This window comes from Terrapene carolina, unplaced genomic scaffold, assembly GCF_002925995.2.
Source record: "Terrapene carolina triunguis isolate 2854851 unplaced genomic scaffold, T_m_triunguis-2.0 Scaffold85, whole genome shotgun sequence".
Taxonomy (NCBI): Eukaryota; Metazoa; Chordata; order Testudines; family Emydidae; genus Terrapene; species Terrapene triunguis.
The window spans coordinates 63,715,839-63,739,196 of NW_020664436.1; the positions used below are offsets into that span (position 1 = coordinate 63,715,839).

A 23,358-nucleotide genomic window follows, 5' to 3' on the forward strand; every position below is an offset into this window, starting at 1 on the left:
AATGTTTGAGACAATGATGCTTCTATCCACTGCTGAAAGGAAGCTCTTTCTGAGCATCTGAGGTCCACAGTGGTTCAAATCTCAGATGTGCCTCTACTTAATGTGACAGCCACCCCTTACTGGCTAACATACCAGGACTGAACTGGGGAACTCTAGAGCTAAAGAATGAGCTGCTCCAGCCCCAGCTCCAGAGGAAATGCTCTGCAGCTAGTAACTGTAACAACGCATATCCTCTGTGAATTGGCTTAGAGGGGGACCCATAACACAATCACCAGTTGATTACATAAAGTTTACACAATATTCTTCCCCCTTTAGTAACTATAGACTAAAAGAGCAATGATATCAGTAAAGAGACGAGCCTGATGCATAGAATCACAGAAACGTAGGGCTGGAAGGGACCTTGAGAGGTCATCTAACCCAGCACCCAGAACTGAGGCAGGACCAAGTGTACAAGACAATCCCTCACAGGCATTTGTCTAACCTGTTTTTTTAAAACCTCCAATAAAAACCTCCACAACCTCCCTTGGAAGCCTATTCCAATGTTTACCTATCCTTATAGTTAGAAAGTTTTTCCTAATATCTAACCTAAATCTCCCGTGCTGCAGATCAAGCCCATTATTTTTTCTCCTACCTTCAGTGGACATGGAGAACAATTGACCACCGTCCTCTTTATAACAGCCCTTCACAATTTTCAAGACTGTTCTCAGGTCACTCCTCAGTCTACTTTTTTTTTCAAGACTAAAACACGCCCGATTTTTTTAATCTTTGCTCAAAATTCAGGTTTTCTAAACCTTTTATCATTTTGTAGCTTTCCTCTGGATTCTCACCAATTTGTCCACATCTTTCTTGAAGTGTGGTGCTCAGAACTGGACACATTACTCCAGCTGAGGCCTCATCAGTACTGAATAGAACAGAACAATTACATCCTGTCTCTTATATATGACACTCCTGTCACCCCAGAATGATATTAGACTTTTTTGCAATGGAATCACATTGTTGACTCATATTCAATTTGTGATCCATTATAACCCTAGATAATTTTAAGCTATTTGAGTTATTCCCCATTTTGTAGTTGTGTGATTGATTTTTTTCTTCCTATGTGAAGTACTTTGCACTTGTCTTTATTGAATTTCACATTGTTGAAGTCAGACCAATTCTCCAATTTGTCAAGGTCATTTTGAATTGTAATCCTGTCTTCCAAAATGCTAGCAACCCCTCCTAGCTAGGTGTAATTCACTAATTTTATATGCGTACTATCTACTTCACTTGCCAAGTCATTAATGAAAATATTGAATAGTACTAGATCCAGGAAAGACCCTTGCAGGAACCCACTTGATAAGTCCTCTGATAACTACTCTTTGAGCAAAGGTGCTGACTCTATGGGTGCTCTGGGGCTCAAGCACACACAGAAAAAAACAGGGGGTGCTCAGCACCCACCAGCCATAGTGGCTCTGCAGCCCCAAGGCTGGCCGTCGATCAGCGGTTCGTCGGGCACCAGGGCTGGTTGCCAATCAGCTGTTTGGTGGGCCCCAGGGCTGGCTGTCAAGGTGGGAGGCACTTGGGGGAGAGGATGGAGACGAGTGAATGGCAGGCAGGGGGACGTCGCAGAGTGGGGAAGGGAAGAGGCAGAATGAGGATGGGGCCTCAGGGGAAGAGGCCTAGCAGGAGCGGGGCCTTGGGGCAGAGTCGGGGTGGAGCACCCAGCGGGAAAAACAAAAGCCAGCACCTGTGTCTTTGAGTATGGTCTTTCAACCACCTCATAGTAATTTCATATAGACCACATGTGCTTATGAGAATGTCATATGGGAATGTGTCAAAAGCCTTACTAAAATCAAGATATATAATGGCTACAGATTTCCTCTTATTAATAACCCTGTCAAAGCCAATAAACCTATCAAAGAAGGAAATTAGGTTGGTTTGCAATGATTTGTTCTTGACAAATCCATGTTGGCTATTCCTTATTATCCTATTATTTTCTCTATGCTTAAAAATTGGTTAATACCTGTTAGCTGCATATTTTCACTGTCCGCAGTGGAGAAGGGGTTCAAACCAGAATATAAACTGCTGTGCTGGTTGGCTGACAATGACACATACGTTTGCTCTGCAAGGCACTCATTTTTGACTGAAGTGTCACTAGGAAGGGTAGCAGCTTTGTTGCGGTTTGCTAGGAAGCAAGAGCTTGGTGATGCGGTAAAGGCAGCTTTACTTGCATCTGGAAAAGTATAAGAAAATTCTTGATTGTTGTTGTATGCATATATAGCACGTAAACTCACTGTCCATGTACATCAGCATGTGAACCGGCTGATGAGAACACCAGGGGCCTGTTAGTGATTCATTAACATTGTTTGGTCACTTATTTTAAAACAAAAATCCTACAAAGCCTCCAAATTTTACATGGTCATATATGCAACTTTATTAGTTGTCACCCTAGTTTTCCCCTTCCCTGCTCAAAAGCCTTCCATTGTGTTCTATGTCCATAGACCTACATCATAACAGAAGAACTGCTCTTAAATGAAGCAATACCAGTAATTACTTGGGTCAAATTCATCCCTCTGGAAATGTCATCGAAGTAAGTGGAAACACTCCAGCCATGAAGTCAATTGAGTTACACCAGGAATGAATTAGGCTCATAACATTTAATCCTTAATCATATGGAAAGGTGGAGGAGGGGCGTTCAAAAGCCCGTTAAGCTCATACATTTTATAGTGTTGCCTGGCAAAAAGTACTTGTTCTCTTCAGTACTTCTCAAGTTCATTGCACACCATGGGAAAAGCCTGGCGCCAGTGAAGTCAATGGGAGTTTTGCCATTGTCTTCAATGAAGCCAGGATTTCACTTCAGGTCCTCAAGTCCCACCCGAGTCCCCAGGATGAATGCAAATTTTGCATAGCACAGAACTCTGTAAAGCTGAATAATAATAATTTTAAAAGGCCAATTTCCCCCCTCAGATTAAGTCAATGGGAACTGCTACTATCAAAGAGCAGAATTTGACCATTAAGAAACAAAAAGCTGCAGACTGATTTCATTTAGACTGGTGTGACTCCACTGAGCCCAGGACTCTGGATTTATACGGTGTAAATAAATGAGACCTGAATTTGGTCCAAATGCAATTTCTTGAGCTTTACTCAGCTTTATTCACCTCACAGCAAAGTGCCTGGAGTATGATAAAAGTGTCAATGTTGAAATAGAATGATAGCTGGGAATGTTTAAAATGCTCTTTAAAAATTCCTTTTGTGCCTTTGCTCATGTTAATACTTCACCGGGGTACATTTACACTGGAATAAAAGACCTGAAACATGGCCACAGCTGGTCTGAGTCAGCTGAGTTGGGCTTGTGGGGCTTGGGCTGTGGAGCTAAAAATTGCTGCGTAGACATTTTAGGTTTGGGCTGGAGCCTGGGTTCTGGGACCCTCCCCACTTGCGGGGTCCTAGAGCTTGGGCTCCAGTCTGAGCCCAAATGTCTACACAGCAATTTTCCAGCCCCACAGCTGACCCGGGCAAGCTGTGGGTGTTTAATAGCTGTGTACATGTTACCCTAAAGGTGAAATAAGGCTCCAGTCCTGTAAAGACCTTAACTTTAAGCATATGGGGAGTCCAACTGGAGTCAGTGAGACTACTCATGTACTTAAAAGTTAAGTATGTGCATACGTCTTTTCACGGTCAGGACTTAAATAAATAAATAAAAACAAAAGGAATTAAACGTAACAATCAAGTTACCCAAATTCTTCATATACTTGTCCAATAGATTCTGGAGTTCTTGTTCTTTGTCATTGTTGAACTGGGTCTCCATGGCTAGCAGGATGTATTCATCTAGTAGCATACGGATCAAATGAAAAGAACCTTGGGCGGTGTGGGGGGGGAGGAAGAGAAGAGAGAGTGTAGCAAAATTATCTTTGTGACCATCTCTCAACACTTTACAAGAAGCAAGTGAAACAAACAAATAATTGTTGGACTTTAAATGACCTGCCAAGACCAACAAGGAATAGTGCCTAACTTCTCGCTCTAATCTCTGTTTGCACTGGCCCACCTAGCTCAATATGTTTACTGTCCTGTAGGCTATTTGGCCACTAATTACATCAAAGAAAAATACTGATGAAAGTGAGACATGCTTTATACAAGAAGAGGGCACACACTGGAGGTAGATAAGGCTGCACTCCGCTAGAATGAGCCTGACTCTGCTCTATTTCTGTTTGTCTTGTACTAAATAACCAGACAATGGTCGACAGAGTCTTGGAGCTGATTTCAAGGAAACACCACATTTAAAACAGATCTCCCACTACAGCCTTTTCAAATATCCTTTGAATGAAAGATAAAAAGGTAACACCCAATACAGAGATCAGTTGAGAAATGATGTGCTCACTGTAATGTGATTTTTCACTTCATGCTGAAAAAATTTCTAATTTGGAAATATCCGTTTTGAAGGACGCTAAAATGTTAAAAGCTTCAAAGTATATGAAGTGTGAACTTGAGATCTTAAAACAAACAGGAGCAGGATGCTGTGTTTGGTGTCTATTATCCCAGAGCTAAGCCATAAAGATATTTTACTAAATTCCTTGTAAAATGGCTCGATGTGAAAAACAATTATTTTTGCCAAACTGATTTGGATGTATTATTCTTATTTAAAATCACTTATCTGGACCTCTTATCTTGGGAAATATGATTGTGCATTTTATTGCCAAGTTAGATAATCATAATATTACCTTGTTCTTATGTAGTACATTTAATCATTATTATTAGTGGTATATTATTGTTATTTAGATCTCAGTACTTTACAAAGGAGGTCAGTATCATTATCCCCATTTTACATATTGGGAAATTAACTCCTAGCACTAGCTCAAAAATGACAAAGAAATATCAAACCTTTAAAAATTGACATTAATCCTAGGGTACCAACTAATTGCTGCTAAGGATGTTCTTTAAAAATGCAGTTGGCAATGTATACAGTATAATCGTTTGGGCTCTGGTCAGAGAAACATTAGCCAGAGGTCAATTCCACATGCTTGGGAAGTCTGGATAGCATGCCAAGCAGGTAGTTCATAAAGGAGGGGTTTAATAAAGCCCAGGGTACCAAAACTTGATGCGTTGTTTAGGGTGAGATTATGCATCACTCGGGCACCAAAAAAGCTCCATTTGAGAAGGAAATCTTGAGCTCTCTTCTTCAGTGACCTCCCATTTTGTTTGCTTGCCTAAAAGAGAAAGGAAGAAAGAGAACTCTATAAGTAAACTATGTTGACTCCTACTCATAGGGAATCTTATTCAGCCTCTGCACGTGGCCACACGACACAGCAGGGGAGACAGGAGAGTGGTGTGTGTTTGGCAGTTCACAGGATATCTTGGCCAGTCTGGCAGGACAGTTTGGCTGCATGAGACACGCTCTGCAGTGCACATACTTAGTACTTCAGAAAGGAGTAGTGTGCACTCTCTCTAGTGCAAGCGGGCTGGGGACCCGGCCAGGCCTCCCTTGGGGCTGTGATATGCTGGATGGTGTTTCTGCTGGGCTCCTGTCCTAGCACTCAAGATAGTAATACCACTCTACACATGTATAGATAGAGAGGAAAAAACTCTTTGCACTGTATTATGCCACATACAAACAAAGAGCTGTAATTGGTCCCTGTACTTTAACTTCATATGCATACTATTCAGTGGGCCATCTCTCTTGCCAAACAACAAAATGATATATCTAGTATCCTAACTCTGGGGCTTTTAATACTAGCGGCTCATTGTTGTCACTTCAGCCTGACAGGGCTTTGCTCCATGTGCTAACATTATAACCTGTCACTTTTGCAAACAGAAAGAAGCGGTGTTGTGAATTTGACAGTGACTGCACTTTAACATGAACAGAAGGTAGAGGGCAATGGGAGGATTACATGTTCTGTAAATGATTAGCTCTGACTCAACTAATCTCAGCTCCTACAGGGGACTGTTGGTTGGGTTTGTTTTTTCCTAACCCTGGGAAAACAACCCTGGAAGCCATACCTGTTTGCCTTTGTATCATATTACATAATAGATGCTAAAGGGGGGATGATCTCCTATCTTTTCTGCCTTCCTTGTTTATCACTGATTGTCTAAAAGAAAATCCCGCACCACATTTTAGATTGTAACAGTCAAATTCTGCCTTCAGATAAGAGGGCTCAAACTTCACTTAAATCAGTGGGAGTTGTGCATTTGTGTATATAAGACAGTAAATATCATAATGCTAATCTATAAATCCATGGTACGCCCACATCTTGATTACTGGGTGTAGCTCTGGTCGCCCTGTCTCAAAAAATATATTAGAATTGGAAAAGGTACAGAGAAGGGCAAGAAAAATGATTAGGGGAATGGAACAGCTTCCATATGAGGAGAGATTAAAAAGACTGGGACTGTTCAGCTTGGAAAAGAGATGACTTGAGGGCATATGATGGTGGTCTATAAAATCATGACTGGTGTGGAGAATGTGCATAAGGAAGTGTTATTTACCCCTTCACATAACTCAAGAATCTGGGGTCACTCAATGAAATTAACAGGCAGGAAGTTTAAAACAAACAAAAAGGAAGTACTTCTTCACACAATGCACAGTCAACCTGTGGAGATTGTTGCCAGGGGATATTGTGAAGGTAAAAACTATAACTGAGTTCAAAAAAGAATTAGCTAAGTTCATGGAGATAGAGCCATCAATGGCTATTAGCCAAGATGCTCACGGATGCAACCACATGCTCTGGGTGTCCCTCAACCTCTGACTGCCAGAAGCTGGGAGTGGACGACAAGGGATGGATCACTGTTCTGTTCATTCCCTCTGAAGCATCTGGCATTGGTGACTGTCAGAAGACAGAAGAGTGGGCTAGAGGTACCATTGGTCAGACCCAGTATGTCTGTTATATTATCTGAGGGCTGAATTCATCTCTAAGGGCTCTATTCAGCATTGTACTTAATAATAACAATGCCTAGTTCTTATATAATGCTTTTTATCAGTAGATCTCAAAGTAGCGCTCAAAATCATTAATCCCAATTTTACAGATGGGGAAACTGAGGCACAGAGAAGGGAAATGACTTGCCCAAGGTCAACGGCAGAGCCAGGAATCGACCCCAGGTCTCCAGAGTCCAAGTCCAGTGCTCTAGCTACTAGATCACACTGCCTTCTCTCAAGGTACCCACTTACATTCAGGAGCTCAGTACGATGACAGAAGACGTTAGCATTACAAACCATTATATTTTCAAACAAAAATAATTGAAAAAAAGTTCCTCTCTCACTGAAAAGGCTTGATTCAGGATTTGACTTGAGATCACTGAACTCACCATCACCTGAAGCACTGAATTTTCCTCCTCTCTCTGTTCTTCTAGATTGAGTCACAAGCTAGGATGTCATTTATTATTTCAGATATAACCTGGAACTCTGAATGCAGGTCTTGACAGGTAAGGAAGACCCAAATTTAAACTATTTTGTTTTGAAAATATACGTGTGTTTGGTAACAGACGAGCATAACAATCTTAATTTAACTACACAAACCTTGACTCTTATTCAGGGCCGGCTCCAGGCACCAGCGAAGGAAGCAGGTGCTTGGGGCGGCCAATGGAAAGGGGTGGCACGTCCGGGTCTTCGGCGGGAATTTGGCAGCGGGTCCCTCAGTCCCTCTCTTCTTCTTTGAGCTGCCGCGCCTAAGTGCCGCCGAAGAGGAAGAGAGGGGGCGAAGGACCCACTGCCGAATTGCTGCCGAAGAATGAAGCCGCGCGATTGAGCTACCGCCGAAGTGCCGCCCATCAGCTTTATCTTTTTTTTTTTTTTTTTTCACTTTGCCGCTTGGGGCAGCAAAAAAGCTGGAGCCGGCCCTGCTCTTATTATTTTAAATTTGCTTTGCAAAAGATTTTTAATTCACTGTAAAAATAATTCCCATCCAAATCTTGAGTAATACTAGTGCACTCAGCCTAAAATCACAGAGGCACTTTCCATGTGGTCGTTCTTTTCATACAAGAAATTCTTCTGCAGATTAGCCACTGCTGTTTCCATCTAGTACTTTATCTTACACCACACTTAATGTCACATAAATATCATTTAGAAAGAAACAAAGATCTGCATCTCTGAGGACCAAATCTTGCTCACACTCATTTGAGCAGTCCCACTGGTGTCATATATACAAAGGTAAGGTGTGTATCTTTTATTTATTTTTACATCATTATGGAAGTGCTGATTTCAATGTCATAGTCATATATAATTGAGGTTTTCATATATAAAACACTTGAGGTGGGATTTTCAGAAGCAGTGAGCACTGGCTTAACTCTGACTTTGTTGGAGCAGATCCTCAGCTGGAGTAAATGATCATAGCTCCATTGACTTCCATGTACTGATGACAATTTACACCAGCTGAGGATGTGTCTCATTGAAAAGTCTTTGTCTTCAGGGAGAGCAGAGTTAGCCCAATGCTGAGTGCTTTTGAAAACCCCATCCTTGAAGTCAGTGGGACTTTGCTTACATGATTAAGGGGAGCAGGATTTGGCCCTGAATCAGACAGAGCAGTTGAAAGGTACCTTGATAACCCTTTGCTCAACCACAGTATCCAACCATTCAATAAATGATTCCACAGTGGCATTCTTCTTTAGCAGGTCCTTCAGTTCTTGGAACACTGTAATAGAGTCATCTACCATGTAAAAAGGAAAACACATCGTTGCTCGCTCCTCTGAATATGAGAGAAAGCCACTCACCAGTCATTGACAATTTTGTAGCATGGAAAGGAAAGGAAAGAATTAGAGCATTGAAAGAATGGAAAATTCACCAAGGAAGCAAACATTCTTGTTTGTTAGCTTTTTGTGTTTGTTTGTTTTGTTTTAAAAAGCTCTTCCACATTGCAAATTATGGGAGACTTTAAGAAAATGGAGAGTTTTCCCATAAAATAAAATTACACACTGAGATACTGACATTTTTCATTAGTTTCAGGATCTGTTCTTGGACCCATGTCTAATTCTAAATTTAACAGGACAAAGAACAGCTTTATCATACTGTAATATGGATGATCGAAACAATGGATGACTTTCACTGTGTCTTAGGTTTCTCTGACTTCTTAGGTTCTCGACAGCAAAACTAAGCTACTAGCCCTTCCAAGATTCTCCTTTTCTAGAAAGTGTCTCATTACCTGTCCAGTGAATTCCCAGCTAATCTTTCTTTTCACTCTGCTAGTAGAGCAAGAACAGAAAGGAAAATAGTAAATAAATAAATAAAAAGAAAACAAGAGAACAAAAGAGCAACTAAAGTGAAAATATGACTAAATTGTGAGGCATTTTTTAATAAAAGAAAGAACAACATATACTTCGTTCAACCTTTCATGATCAAAGTAACAAAATGTAGAAGAACACAGATGCTGTTGCTCTCAATTCTGCCAGATTTTGACCAACATGTTCCTTAAGTGATTAAAAAGTATCTTTTGTCACCACATAGTATATTCAGGCACTGAGGAGAAGGTGGCTAAATCCCTTTATTCTGAGCCAGTAGCTATAAGAACAGGTAAAAAAAAAATAGAAAAATGATTGTGTGAAAAAATTCAAAATTTTGTAGCTGTTTCCATTATCTAGTTTTTGTGACATTGTCTAGGATATATTTACTGACATTTTTTATTTTAGAAAAAAGGCCATTTTCAACAACAACAAAGTTTTTTATGCAAGCAATGTAATCTAGCTCTAGTAGCTATTAAATAAAGCTACAATTAAGTATTAAATATGCTTTTAGATGTGTTTCTTTAGAACCTTTATGCCCCATCTTCACTATCAAATGAGCTGTTAAAGAGACATTTTTCAGAAACTAATCAGCTGTGTTGACCTGTGCAGATGGTGGCTAACTTTTAAAAAGAGTTCTGACAATTATCAGATAACATAGATACCATTTTCTCAACAACCATTTAAAAAATGCCCAGTTGGGATGCCAATAGCTGACACAACTGTGTTAAACCATTTTCAAAATTGATATTTGCATGCAGAATTTGGTAAAAGCTTCTCCTTTTGTTGGACACATTGGGACTATTTAATGGCTTTTTAAAAATTTTGGAGGTGAATCCTGAATTAGCATAAGAAACTCAAAACCTGTAAGTGCAAAGACATTTTCCTCAGTCCATCTTCACACTAACTAATTAAGCATAAAATGCAAGATTTTTTTTGTATTTTACAAAATATCTTACCACAGACTTACATTCAGTGTAGACTTCCCCATCAGATTCCATGCTGCCTGAGACAGTGAGAAGAGCTTGAGACCCAATGCTATTCAAATCTACCTTCTCAATATCAGCCACCATGGAATTCACCACATGCTGATCAAAGAGGGCTGGTCGGGCAATCTGCAAGAGACCATAGGGTTAAATGCTAAAATCTGCACCAGTGGAAAGAACTGAATAATTTGTGGAAGAGGAAGGATCGTGAGCTCTTTCCTTCCCTTTCTTAGGCTGAGGAATGATGTGTCTTTTTTATGATTAGATACCACCACAAGAATACAATTATTTCAACATTGACCAAATAGAACTGCCATGCCTGAGTGAGAATTGATTCAAATTCCATATTAACTAACTCTTAGCCTTCCCCTTTCTTAGTTACATATACATTATAATACTTTGTTCTACTGAAGTGCCTTCCATCAGCGGCTCTCAGGGTATTTTTACAACTCCACTGTGATGTTTCTATTGTCTTCATTTTACATATGGGAAAAATGGGGCACAGAGAAATTATATGACATGTCCAAGGTTATACAGGAAGTCTGTGGTAGAGGCAGGAATAGAATCCTGTGTCTTAACCACAAGACAATGTTTCCTCGGATATAGTACACCAGATAATAAGATGATGGTATTTCATAATCGTGAATGACTGCATGTTACTGGTACAGAGCTAGCACCACTTACATGGGTAAATCACAAGTTAATCCAAAAGGTGATGAACTCACTAACCATTGCACTGAGGAAGTCATCATTGGGAGAAAGATCATTTGATATTTTCCACTTTGGGAATAAACAAATACCCTTTTATTCCTCTTCATAATTTGCTTGCCAAAGCATGGAAGGATTTGCAAAGAAAAATCCTGTGGGGATTACAGTGTTGTCACCTGAAATGGTAGCAGACTCATGGGTCCAATGACTATAGCTGGTCAAAAAATGGGAAGATTTTTCATTAACCTTTCACTCTACAATGTTTTGTAGTGATTCAAATTCTCAGTCTGGTCTCCAAAGCTTACCTGAGCTAGGTGTAAGAATGATGTCTGTCGTTTCAGAGAGGAAACAAATCTTCGTGCAATAGGCAGTTTCTTATCTGCCAGAGCTTCTGGTAGATTTTCTAGAGATGAAACAACCCATTGTTCCCAATTTTTAGCATAAGTTCTTATATCTGCCAATAAACTACAATAAAAACAATATATTAAAGAAAGGCCAACATTATGATAAAACATTACATTGCATCAGTTTAAGGGAACAGCTTGAACAGCGAAGGCCATCAGAGATAGCAACAGCACAAAGACCTAGACAGACAAATAATCTCCAACAATTTTTCCCCTGGGGGAAAAGAACGGAGAGGATCTACATATAACAGATTTAAAATTTTATTAGAAAATATTTTAAAAAAATAAACGATACAGAAGATTTGAAGCATCAGTTATTGGTCATTGGGGGTAACATACAGGGTATAGGGGGATGCTAGTATTTTGGGGTTGGGCAGCACACATAATATATACAGACTGCAATGTCCCCAATGGGGGGGTAAATGGTGGGCGGGATCAAGATACAGCCGACAAAGCGGTGAGGGTCCATCACTCGTACAGAAAGTACAAACAGTCCTGGGTATAAGTAAGCAGGCTGGGTAATGGGGATGGGGTGACCCTCACGTGGTGGGATTCAGTTAGGTTCGGTGGGTTCAGGGCTCAGGGGATAAAGTCCAGCAGCGGGGGTTTATAGGTCTCTTCCCCCTTGCGGGTGCACGAGGTCTCCCCGGCTCACTCCCGGTATTGGCGGTGGCCAGTGATGTGCTCTGTGTAGATGTCCCGTGACCAACGAACAGTGTCCGAGACCATTAGGCGTCTCATGAGCCACGCGTAATGACGGCCTACCCCACAGGTCCTTAGGCATTGATGGCAGGTAATTAGATATCATGGTGATGGGTGTGATGCAAGAACCATGATAGTATTCTGAAAATAGTGGAAATTAAGCTTTCGTCTCACATAACTAGCATGTTCTAGTCTCCTTTGTCTTCAAAGAACCTTCACTCAACCTATCTGCCTCTCCAGCTGCTGCCCCATCTACCTTCATCCCCTTCCCTTCCCCTTCAGATTCTCTTCCCCAAACTGGCTACTTTGTGCCACTCAGGTAGTATGAAGGAGCTGGAATCTGGCCTTAGCTGTCCAGCTGAGAGCTCCTCTTTCAGCTCGATGGTCTAGCTAACTCTTGGGATATAGGCCATGGCAGGAGAATGGCAGAGACATACACACTGCTGCCTTTAGTGCATTAACTCGAGCAGAGCTAGCCGGAGTCTGTCTACCCACACTGGGAATCACACTTCCCAGATGCAGTGTAGACATACCCAGAGGGATCATACTCAACTGGTATAAATTAGAGCAGGCCTGAGGCTGCCATAATTAAGGCTGGCACTGGAGGTGGTCGAAATTGGCACCTAGAATAAGGGCCATAACTGGCTCCTTGACAGCTCTCTCCTCACCACTCTCCTAGGAGCTTGGTGCAAGAGAAGATCTGTCCTACGGTGGCAATAGTGATTACGGGCCGAACCCTGAAACGCTCAGTCATGTGAGTAGTCCCACTGATTTCATAGGGCCACTCACACAAATAAGGGTTTGCAAGGCTGGGCCCCATAATTGGAAATTTTAAAATGGCATCATCATTCAGCCTACTTTGATTACAGCTGTAATGTGAAAAACAGCAGCAGGAACAGAGAGCAACATACCAATAGAGTCAGATTTGAAAATATTTTGGAAAAAATACACACAGGTCTACATCTATACATTCCATCAGTTCAGGTTGTATTTTGTCCTGTACTGCACCATTTTAGAAAGGTCCTTAAAATTAATGTTGTAACTGAGTAAAAGTCTTCTCAGCTTAGAATTCTATCGTAACATTGGCTGTTTACTCCATCTCTCTCTGGAGCATTTGATTGCCTAACAATTACCCAGACTATAGCATTATTAGTAACTGTCAAGTACCCACCTTTCTGGCATTTCTTGCATTGTTGCAGGGATGAGTACATCTGTGAGGACCTGGAACAAGGTAATAGAAAATTGTTTTACACCTCCATTGTCAACACATTTATACAAAGAAATTTAACTTCTGGGAAATTTAATTCCTATTGTAAGTTCCTGGAGGACTCTTCCATTTACACCTCTTTGAATCTTTCCTCATGACTCTCAAGAAAAAAAAATCCAGGTAACGAGAAAAGAACTGGACATTAAAATAGGGTTCTCTTTGCTTTCATAGTTTTGGATATTTTAATGTAAAAGTTGAAGCTCACAGCATTTTCTTGTTTTCTTATCTGCTGCCTTTATTCTGATCAAGGGAGGCACACCAAGTTAGTTATAATAATGCATTTCATAGAGGTCTGCTCCAGAATGTCTCAAAGATTCCCCTGTTTTTGTCACACCCGAAATTATTGTTATGGAACCAGCTGGTAGTGTTAAATTCAGCAATGATAACACTATGGACAGGAAGGGGGGTTTGGGGGTTACAGGAGAGTTGGGTTCAATTTCTGGCTGTCACAGACTCTCTCCATGGCTTAGGGCAAGTCAGTTTGCCTCAGTGAAATGGGGCCACTGATATTTCCTTTCCCCGCCCTTTGCCTCTCTTGGCTATTTAGATTCTTTGGGGCAGGGGTTCTCTCTCGCAATTTGTCTGTAGAGCACAGAGCCCTGCTCCTATCTTAGAAATACCTTAGGTACATATATGGCCCCCATCACCATAGTATCTGACATAGCTCTGTAGACACTGCAACTCAGACTGAACCTCAGGTTCTGAAGCTGAGGGAGGGATGCTGGCTCAGAGACTTCCTGCATAGAAGTACTCTAAATGACTTGCCTACAGTCACACAGGAAGTCTGTGCTGGGGAAAAGACTTGAACTCAGGTCTCCCAAACCCTAGGCTAGTGCCCCTAAGCATTGGACCATCATTCCTCTTATATGGGTGGAGCCCAGAGGATTTTCAGGGTCTGGTGCAGGTCCTGGGACTCAACCTCAAGTAGGGGCTTGGTGGGGGGCGCGATTCTAGTCCCTTGGTGGAACAATTGGGGTGAAACAGCACTTAATATCATCTTCTCTGATGGGTTTTAATTATCTGGTTCAACACAGGGTTGCTTATATGTCATATAATAAAACAAAATTTGTTTATACTAATAATTTTAATGGTATAATAATACAATAAAATGCTAGTTTATATTTGACAATTGTAATGCCAAGAACACCTTTAATGCTTGAAAACGAGAACTAGGGAAAATGACATAGAAGGAATAGCAAATTCTTTAAGGTGATGACATTTTGGGGAATTCCACTATTCCAGATTTTGAATTCTGCGCTTTGCAGTATTTTTTTCCCTTTTCGCTCAATCTTAGTTTAATTTGTAACCAATACTTATGAAGATACTGTGTTTTTAAGCAGAAAACCCATGATAAACTCAAGGCACAAATGTTCTATATCTGGAACTGATGTTAAGTGGCACAATCCAAGAGCAGTAATTCATATCTTTATGCTAACCTCCTACACTTTTTATTGATTTCATCAGTTGACATGAATCTAAAATTTGCTGTTTGGTTTGCTGCTTGATATGCTTCCATGAAATGCTTTCCCTGCATCTTGTAGATTTTTTTCATATTTTTATCCAGTCAAGAAACGCTAACTAGGCCCAAACCTCTCCATCTGCCACAAACACTACTTTTGATGTTTTCTGATTTTCAGTAGCAACTGTGAAACCTATCAGGAAGATAATGATAATCCTTTGTACTTATGTGATGTCTCTTATCTGAGGATCTCAAAGAGCTTTACAGCTATTAATTAAGTAAGGGCCAGATTTTCAAAAGAGCTCAGCACCCAACAGCTGCCACACAGGTGTCTGAAAGAGGCTATTTCCATTTTACAGGTGCTAAAAAATTGAATAAGAGAGAGATCAAATACCAAATGCTAAGGGCCTCCCTCAGGCCTGGTCTCCACAAAGTTTTTAGACTGATTTAACTATTTCGATTAGGGGAGTGATTTTTTTTTTTCCCCAAAACAGTGAAATCAATACAATTCCTAATCTGGATATCAAAATACTGGTATAAAAGTTTTTATCCATGTCCTACTCAGACAATGAAGTTACTATGTATTTCCTTGAGTAAAACCTGAGTAAGAACCTCAGGATTTGGTCCTAAGCGACCTACTCAAGATCACACAGCAAGTAGGTAGCCGAGGAGGGAATGAAGTCAGTACAAATTCTGCTCTGACACCAGTTTTATGCTAATGATTATAGTGAAGTTGCTGCTGATGTACAGAGGTGTGAGAAAGAGGAGTCAGGCCTCAGGAATCTTGTTGTTCTAACTTCTACACCTTATTTTCACTCAAACACCTCCTGTTAAATAACTGTAGATTGACCCAGATTATCCACAAAACTGAATGCTTAACTCACCTTGTAGAGTATTGAGTCACAAACACAGAAGATGTCAATGATAACAGGATTTTCAAGCAGGGGAAGAAGATGGTCAGGCATTCCTTGCCAAAAATGTAGTAAGAAATGCTGAATCTGGGGAGAGGAAACAAAACACAGAGACAAATAATGTCTTTTCTGCTACCTATGCATATATAACCAAGAATGTGTATTCAAACAGCCTCACCTCTTCAAAGTTCCCATTAATTGCATTGTCAAGGACACACTGACAGTGTGTTTTGTACATCATGATAAGGGTATCTACCTGTTTTGGAAGACAGAAAGATTAAATAGGATCTCTTACCACTCTCCTTTAGTGCTGTGATGAAGTAGGTTTCTGCTGTCTTTTGCTAGCATTGAAGTACAGTATATCAACCTTCTAGCATAAAAGGAATGAAAGTGCATGCCCTTCAGAAAACTGTGGGTACAGCTCTAGAACTGATAACAATGAAAGAGGAACCCATCTCTAATTCTGCATCAACACTTTTAAGGCCCAATCCTGTATCAGATGTGCAGAATATATTTTGAAAGTTTACATAAGCAGTGGCCAGTTTACCCAAGTTAGGTGGTGAAGTATACCCACGTATTTGAAAGTAGGATTAATTCCCAAGAGTAGTACAAGTTAATCATTAGGCTACTATAGGCGTCTAGGAGTGTTTTGAAACATCACTGGGTGGACAAATGGGGAAAAAAGCTGTCAGTCACTGGGTCAAAGTTTAATCATCACCTTTCAAGAGCAAAGCTTTAAAGAGCAGAATTTTCCTTTCATCTCATGCAGCTGATTCATCTCTAGTGTATTGCTCCTTGATTTTAATAGGATTGCAGAGGTGTGACTGACAAAGGAATTTGTCCCAGTGTCTGAAAAATTGGTAATATTTGTAACTAGAGTTGTGCAAAACATTTCCAAAGAAGCCCGACCTTAGACAAAGCTTACCTGATCATCCAGATTCAGAGAAAGTTTGCTATGGTTTGTGAAACTTTCCAACATACCAAGGCCCAGATTGAACTCAGGTTTGCATGGTTTCTGCTAGGGCTGTCAATTAATCGCAGTTAACTCATGTGATTAACTCAAAAAAATTAATCGCGATTAAAAAAATTAATCGTGATTAATCACATTGTTACACAATACCAATTGAAATTTATTAAATATTTTGGATGTTTTTCTACATTTTCAAATATATAGATTTCAATTACAACACAGAATACAAAGTGTACAGTGCTCACTTTGTATTATTTTTATTATAAATATTTGCACTGAAAAAATGATAAACAAAAGAAATAGTATTTTTCAGTTCACCTCATACTAGTACTGTAGTGCAATTTCTTTATCGTGAAAGTGTTACATACAAATGTAGGTTTTCTTGTTACATAACTTTACTCAAAAACAAAACAATGTAAAACTTTAGAGCCTACAAGTCCACTCAGTCCTACTTCTTGTTCAGCCAATCGCTAAGAGAGACAAGTTTGTTTACATTTATAGGAGATAATGCTGCCCACTTCTTAATTACAATGTCACCTGAAAGTGAAAACAGGAGTTCGCATGTCACTGTTGTAGCTGACATCGCAAGATATTTATGTGCCAGATGCATTAAAGATTCATATGCCTCTTCATTCTTCGGTCATCATTACAGAGGACATGCTTCCATGCTGATGAAGCTCGTTAAAAAAAATAATGCGCTAATTATATTTGTGACTGAACTCTTTGGGGGAGAATTGTATGTCTCTGTTTTTCCTGCATTCTGCCATATATTTCATGTTATAGCAGTCTCGGATGATGACCCTGTATATGTTGTTTGATTAAAGAACACTTTCACAGCAGATTTGACAAAACTCAAAAAAAGTACCAATGTGAGATTTCTAAAGATAGCTACAGTACTCGACCCAAGGTTTAAGAATCTGAAGTGCTTTCCAAAATCTGAGAGGGATGAGGTGTGGAGCATGCTTTCAGAAGTCTTAAAAGAGCAACATTTTGATGCGAAAACTACAGAACCCGAACCACCAAAAAAGAAAATCAACCTTCTGTTGGTGGCATCTGACTCAGATGGTGAAAATGAACATGCGTTGGTCCGCACTGCTTTGGATTGTTATTGAGCAGAACTCATCATCAGCATGGAAGCATGTCCTTTGGAACGGTGGTTGAAGCATGAAGAGACATGAATCTTTAGCGCATCTGGCATGTAAATATCTTGCGACGCCAGTTACAACACTGCCATGCAAACGCCTGTTGTCACTTTCAGGTGACATTGTAAACAAGAAGCACACCGCATTATCTCCTGCAAATGTAACCAAAGTTGTTAGTCTGAGCGATTGGCTGAAGTAGGACCGAGTGGACTTGTAGACTCTAAAGTTTTACATTGTTTTATTTTTGAATGCATTTATTTTTTGTACATTCTTCTACATTTGTAAGTTCAACTTTCATGATAAAGAGATTGCACTACAGTACTTATATTAGGTGAATTGAAATATACTGTTTCTTTTGTTTTTTACAGTGCAAATATTTGTAATAAAAAATAAATATAAAGTGAGCACTGTACTCTTTGTATTCTGTGTTGTAATTGAAATCAATATATTTGAAAATGTAGAAAACATCCCAAAATATTTAAATAAATGGTATTCTATTATTGTTTAACAGCGAGATTAATCGTGATTAATTTTTTCTATCACGTAATTAATCGTGATTAATTTTTTTAATCGCTTGACAGCCCTAGTTTCTGCACATTTTTGGTGTAGGGAAAAGAGGGGAATGTGCCAAAAATAAAAGATGTGTACAGATCACTGTGCGAAATGAACCTGCTGACTTTCACACAGCTACAATTGTAACTACAACTGTGTGGAAAATGGAGGATGAAAGGGAGAGTCAACAATGTATTCATGGAATTTTTTGTAGAAATTTATAATTTTGACAATTTTAAATCAAACTTTGAAAATTTCAACCCACTTTAGTTGTAACACCTAATGCCAGCTTCTACACCTTCAGAACCTCCACTCACTTAAGTTTCTTAGCATTTTAACTATCTATCTGTGTAGGTTTTTATAGCAGTTCCCATCATCATGATATCTGAGGAGCTTCTGGGCATTTCCTTCACTTTAAAAACCTAGAAAGGGATCCTATTCTATCCTTTTCAGATACTATTTGAGCTCTGTTCTGGACCTGTAAACATTTTCATAGATCTCCAGCTGTCTTGGATGCAGTATTTGTTTCCTCCTTGTCTCCAAGAGTCAGAGTATGGTGCAGCAGTCAGTAAGATTCTGTCAATACAGCCAAAACAGAGTCCATGGCTTCAGCACAGGTTTTGATGTGGTTATTACCTGGCTAGCTCCATCTGCAGAGGCTGAACTAGGCTGTATTACAGCTCATTTTAACCACAACTGAGAGCCTGTCTATATAAGAAGTTTTCACTGGTTTAACTTAAATTGATTTAAACTCTCAATACCATGGATGGCGGGTATCGTAGGCTGCAGGAGGTTGTGCCTACCCAAACAGCCAGGCATAGCCCTACCCATGCTCTGCCCCCAGTCCCCCTCCTGCCTCTCGCTCTGCGAATCGGCTCTTCCCATGTGCTGTGGGGCTGGCGCTGGGGCCACGCCACCCGTGTTCCCAGCACTCCGGGGCTGGAGCTGCAGTGCCAGCTCTACCAGCGCTCCAGGGGCTGGAGATGTTCTGGGGCTGGGTGCACTAGCCTGGGGCGGGGGCCAGTGGCGGTGGTGGGGGCTCTGGGCTCCAGCGGGGGGAGGGGTGTGGAAGGGGCAGGGCTGGGGGCTAGCCTCCCCAGGCCAGCGGTTCACATGCTGCCCATGCTCAATACAACTTCCCAACTGTAGCAAATATATTTTTCTTTAGCCAAAAAAGCAGTATGGGAGCTTCTGCTTTGTTGTTGCCCTGAAAGGAGTCAAAATGGGGCAGAAACAGCAGGTCAGAGGGAGCAGGCCAGTTGAGTATGCTAGGCAGCCCCTGCTGCCCTCAGACACTGCTGTTACATGAGTGGTCTATAAATGAGAGACATCTATCCATATGTAAATAGTTAGCTAATGGATTATATGCTAGTAGGTGGCTCTCAACAATATATAGCATAGGTCTTGGATTTTGTAGAGGACCAATGAAACTTGTTGTGCACTGCAAATGGCTTCTTACATGTCGCTCTTCATAACAGAGGCACAAGGTCTTCCAAGGCCTCCACTCCTTTCACTCTTCCAGAACAAGTAGGCATGAGCCTACCAGCTCCTCCCCTGAGGGGATGGCTCAGAAGGGGGATGGGCAGCACTGCAACAGCCGGTCAGTGGCCATTAGGGTCTCAGAGACCCCTAATCTTAGTACAGCAGCCACCAACTTGGCCAACACTGGGGGACTGAACCAGCAACTTTCAGAGTTTACAGCTTGCGCTAAAGATCTTAGCTCTGCAACTTAGGGTCCTTTTAATAGATTCAAATCCTACATGGATCAGACACATAACACATGTACTAACCCCTGGGCTATGTATGCAGAACTGTTTATTGGGTGGTTAAAGTGCAAGTGGGAATGGGGTAATATTGTGTATTGACTTGTAAAATTCACAATTTATAATGTACACTGTGTTGTTCCGTTACATACATCATCCATTCAGGAAACAGCAACAATACCATCGGACTTCTGTAACTGAGCAACACAGGACAGACTTCCCATGCTACAGTCAAATGTGCAATTCAAACAATATTGTGACCAAGAATTATTTGCTAGAAAATTCATGAATAATTTCAAATAATCAGCACACATGGCATTTTGTGATTTGTTCATAGACAGTTGATGAAGAGGGGAGGTGGGGAAAGGTAAATTTCACCTAATTATTTGTTGTGAATTATTTGCTCCAATCTAATCAGTAAAAATTGACTTTAAAATCCAAAGGCATTTGGAATGAATACAGCTCCCAACTATTTGTTTGTTTTGCCCTCCCCTTGTTACATACCATCAGTTTGTAAAATACTAGGTCAGTTAATAGGTAAATAATTCAACCACCTTTCCAATGGTGAGCCAGTTAATCGACATTAGTAAAGGTTTGCCCCTTCCATAAATCAGTCAACTCTGTTTGATTGTGGACATTTCTGGCTCTTTCATGTCAATACTGTGATCCTCAAAGGCTGAGTGAGATATGGAGAAAAGTTTTCTGACAGTTTTTGGTCTGCAAGTCAAGAAAGAAGCATCTCCCATTTTACCTTTTCTTTAGAAATGCACCCTTGAAGCACAAGGTGTTGAGCACTGGGGAACTCTGGAAGGAGCGTTCCAGTTTTGGAACTAAGAGAATATTTCCTAGTGAAGCCACCCTGAAATGTGTAAAAATACAGTAAAATTAGAAATATGTAATACTGCCAACACCACTACCACCAATTAGTATTTAACTAATGTTATATCTCATGAGACTCTCAAAGGTTCCAAAACTTTGGTTAAAGTCAGAATTCTTCCAAAATTCCAAAGTCAGATAATTCTTTTCAAAACTTGGGTCACTGTTCAGTAAGATGCCTAACCTTAAGCACCATCAAATTTTGCTTTCACAGTTGTACAAACCTGGAATCACTCCACTGACTTCATGGAATTCTACTGGCTTCAAAGAATTGACTCCCGATTTACAAGTGAAAGCAGACCATAATCTCTTGTGTTTAAATGGACATACATAAAACATACACAAAGCTTTGTAAGACCAGGTGATCACACTGGGCCAAATTAATCTTTGGTGCAACTCCATTGACTTTAACTGAGTTATATCAGAGATTAATTAGACACATTTTTTTCTGGAATGGACCCTTTAGAGAGTATGGGCCCAATCCAGTGCTTAATTTGTGCCATGGCTTGCCTAGGTGGAGCCCCAGCACCTCTAGGTTTGGCAGTTCATAGCCCTGGCACTTCTGGGCTTGCTGCATCAGTTATGAATGCAAAAAAATTGCACCTCTTTCATTACAAATTAAGCACTGGCCAAATCCTATTCCATTTAAATGAGTGGGAGTTTTCACAGTGAGACTCGAATTGCCTCCTGAAACACTTATGAGACTGTAAATACCAAGACCTTTTCTTGGTATTGGCTGGATAAGTGAAAGAGCAGCTCTGCTCCTTGCTCATTTCGGAGGTAAGTTCCCATTCATTTATAAAGGTTCCCAGATCAGTCTAACCTGCATACATGTGATTCCCATTCATTCACTCTCAGGAGCTGAACTAAGCTCTGTGCCTTGCCGCTTTCTCACATCTGAAGGAGTTCTCCTTCGGTCAAATGGCAGTGGCCTGTGGTTTTGGTTCAATCCCTGCTGAAGATAGTGGTGTCTGGAGGGGTGTGTAACCATAGTTCATTACAAATGTACTGCAATACTATGCAACAATTCAAGAGCACAGCACTGAAGTCCCTAGTTTTGCCTGACTGAGGTCTCCCGGACTGCGCGTAAGGGCAGGAAGTGAAGAATAAATTCATGACGGATATAGTACAGAGAGGCAAAACACACTTAACCAATCTGCAGTTTGGCCAGGATACTAAGGTCAATTCTCTCTTACCAACAAAAAAGAAATGCTGTGAGATTGTTAACAAGCACAAGGGGTCGTGACGTCAGGCTTACATCTCCTTGGAGGATAGTATTCTGAGAACACCATGCCGCCAATTACCCTGCAGGGCCACTGGCTCAGTACTAACTCAGAGGGGAAAATGCCTCCCTTCTGGGCTATCACTACCACTTTCTTCAGTTCCTAGATGTTGCCTACAGGGCTCCCATTCAAGCAGTGACCTAACTGAATCTTGTAAGCCCTGGCAGGATCACAGCCAAAGGTAGCACAGGTGCTGGCTATACCTCGAGAGGAAAGCTTTCAGGGCTAGAACTGTGGCCCCGAATGCTGATGCTAGCCTTTCCCTTTCAGAGCGACGGCAGGTGCAGATGATGAAACAATGACAAGCCTGCATGTTCAAATACTGACTGTACGATAAAACATGACAAATCTACACTTCACTAGTTTGCTGACTTTATAATTCCCACAAAAACCCGGCTGCCTCAGCCCACTTCTCAGCAAAGACTGAGCAGTAGCACCCTGTATAATGTGAAGTATGACGTTACTAAGACTTCCTAAGCTTTACAACATATACCACAGTACACTTAGTGCTGCATTATGAAATACCGTGAGGAAAATGAAATGATAGTGGTCAAGATAAATGGACAGAGTAGATTCTGCGATGCTCTCCTGGCTTATTGAATTGTGTTTGCTCACCTAGGATTACATTTACCCCTGGTCAGGCTGCCTGCACAAGTCCCCGTGTTCCCTCTCTGCCTCACTTAGTCCTCAGTGCACAGAGCCGTGCACTGGTCTTCTGCAATGAGAGGAATTTCACCTTTACGAATCCACTCATTCTGAATGGGTTCCCTCAGTCACTACTGGGTGGGATTCAGCCTGGGTACTGGGCCAGCACATTTAAACCCTGATTTGAGAATGTAAGTGGTACTTAAATTGGCCTAGTTCTAGCCCTCTGCATATGGGTGAGTTTCACGCTAGCGTGAATTAGCAAGTTTAATGGGTGTACATAAACATAGTGCAAAGAAATACAGAAAAGTTTGTAATTCCGTGTCCACTGAAGCAGACATAAAGATTTCAACAATCTGAGTCAGTCTCAAATTAAATGAATTCAGAATAGCAAGAACTGAAGCTAGGTGTTGTCCACCACTTATTTGCCCTGTTTTTTAATCTTTTGACTTACATTCTTACACTGATCTGTTTCATTTGAGGCTGTGCATTTGCATTTGGGATACATTAAAT

At 40.8% G+C, this 23,358-nt stretch overlaps 1 protein-coding gene across 1 annotated transcript in view; it reads right to left on the minus strand.

Annotated features, from left to right (window-relative positions):
* RFX6 (regulatory factor X6) overlaps positions 1-23,358 on the minus strand; it is a 50,323-nt gene that overhangs the window by 5,562 nt on the left and 21,403 nt on the right. The window contains exons 7-16 of the mRNA XM_024205391.2: positions 20,793-20,900; positions 15,793-15,870; positions 15,588-15,701; positions 13,149-13,198; positions 11,177-11,336; positions 10,148-10,292; positions 8,500-8,609; positions 5,066-5,183; positions 3,715-3,837; positions 2,003-2,212 (exon numbers count right to left, since the gene is read on the minus strand). Coding sequence (XP_024061159.2) covers positions 2,003-2,212; positions 3,715-3,837; positions 5,066-5,183; positions 8,500-8,609; positions 10,148-10,292; positions 11,177-11,336; positions 13,149-13,198; positions 15,588-15,701; positions 15,793-15,870; positions 20,793-20,900 — 1,216 coding nt within the window. The remainder of the gene's footprint in view (positions 1-2,002; positions 2,213-3,714; positions 3,838-5,065; positions 5,184-8,499; positions 8,610-10,147; positions 10,293-11,176; positions 11,337-13,148; positions 13,199-15,587; positions 15,702-15,792; positions 15,871-20,792; positions 20,901-23,358) is intronic.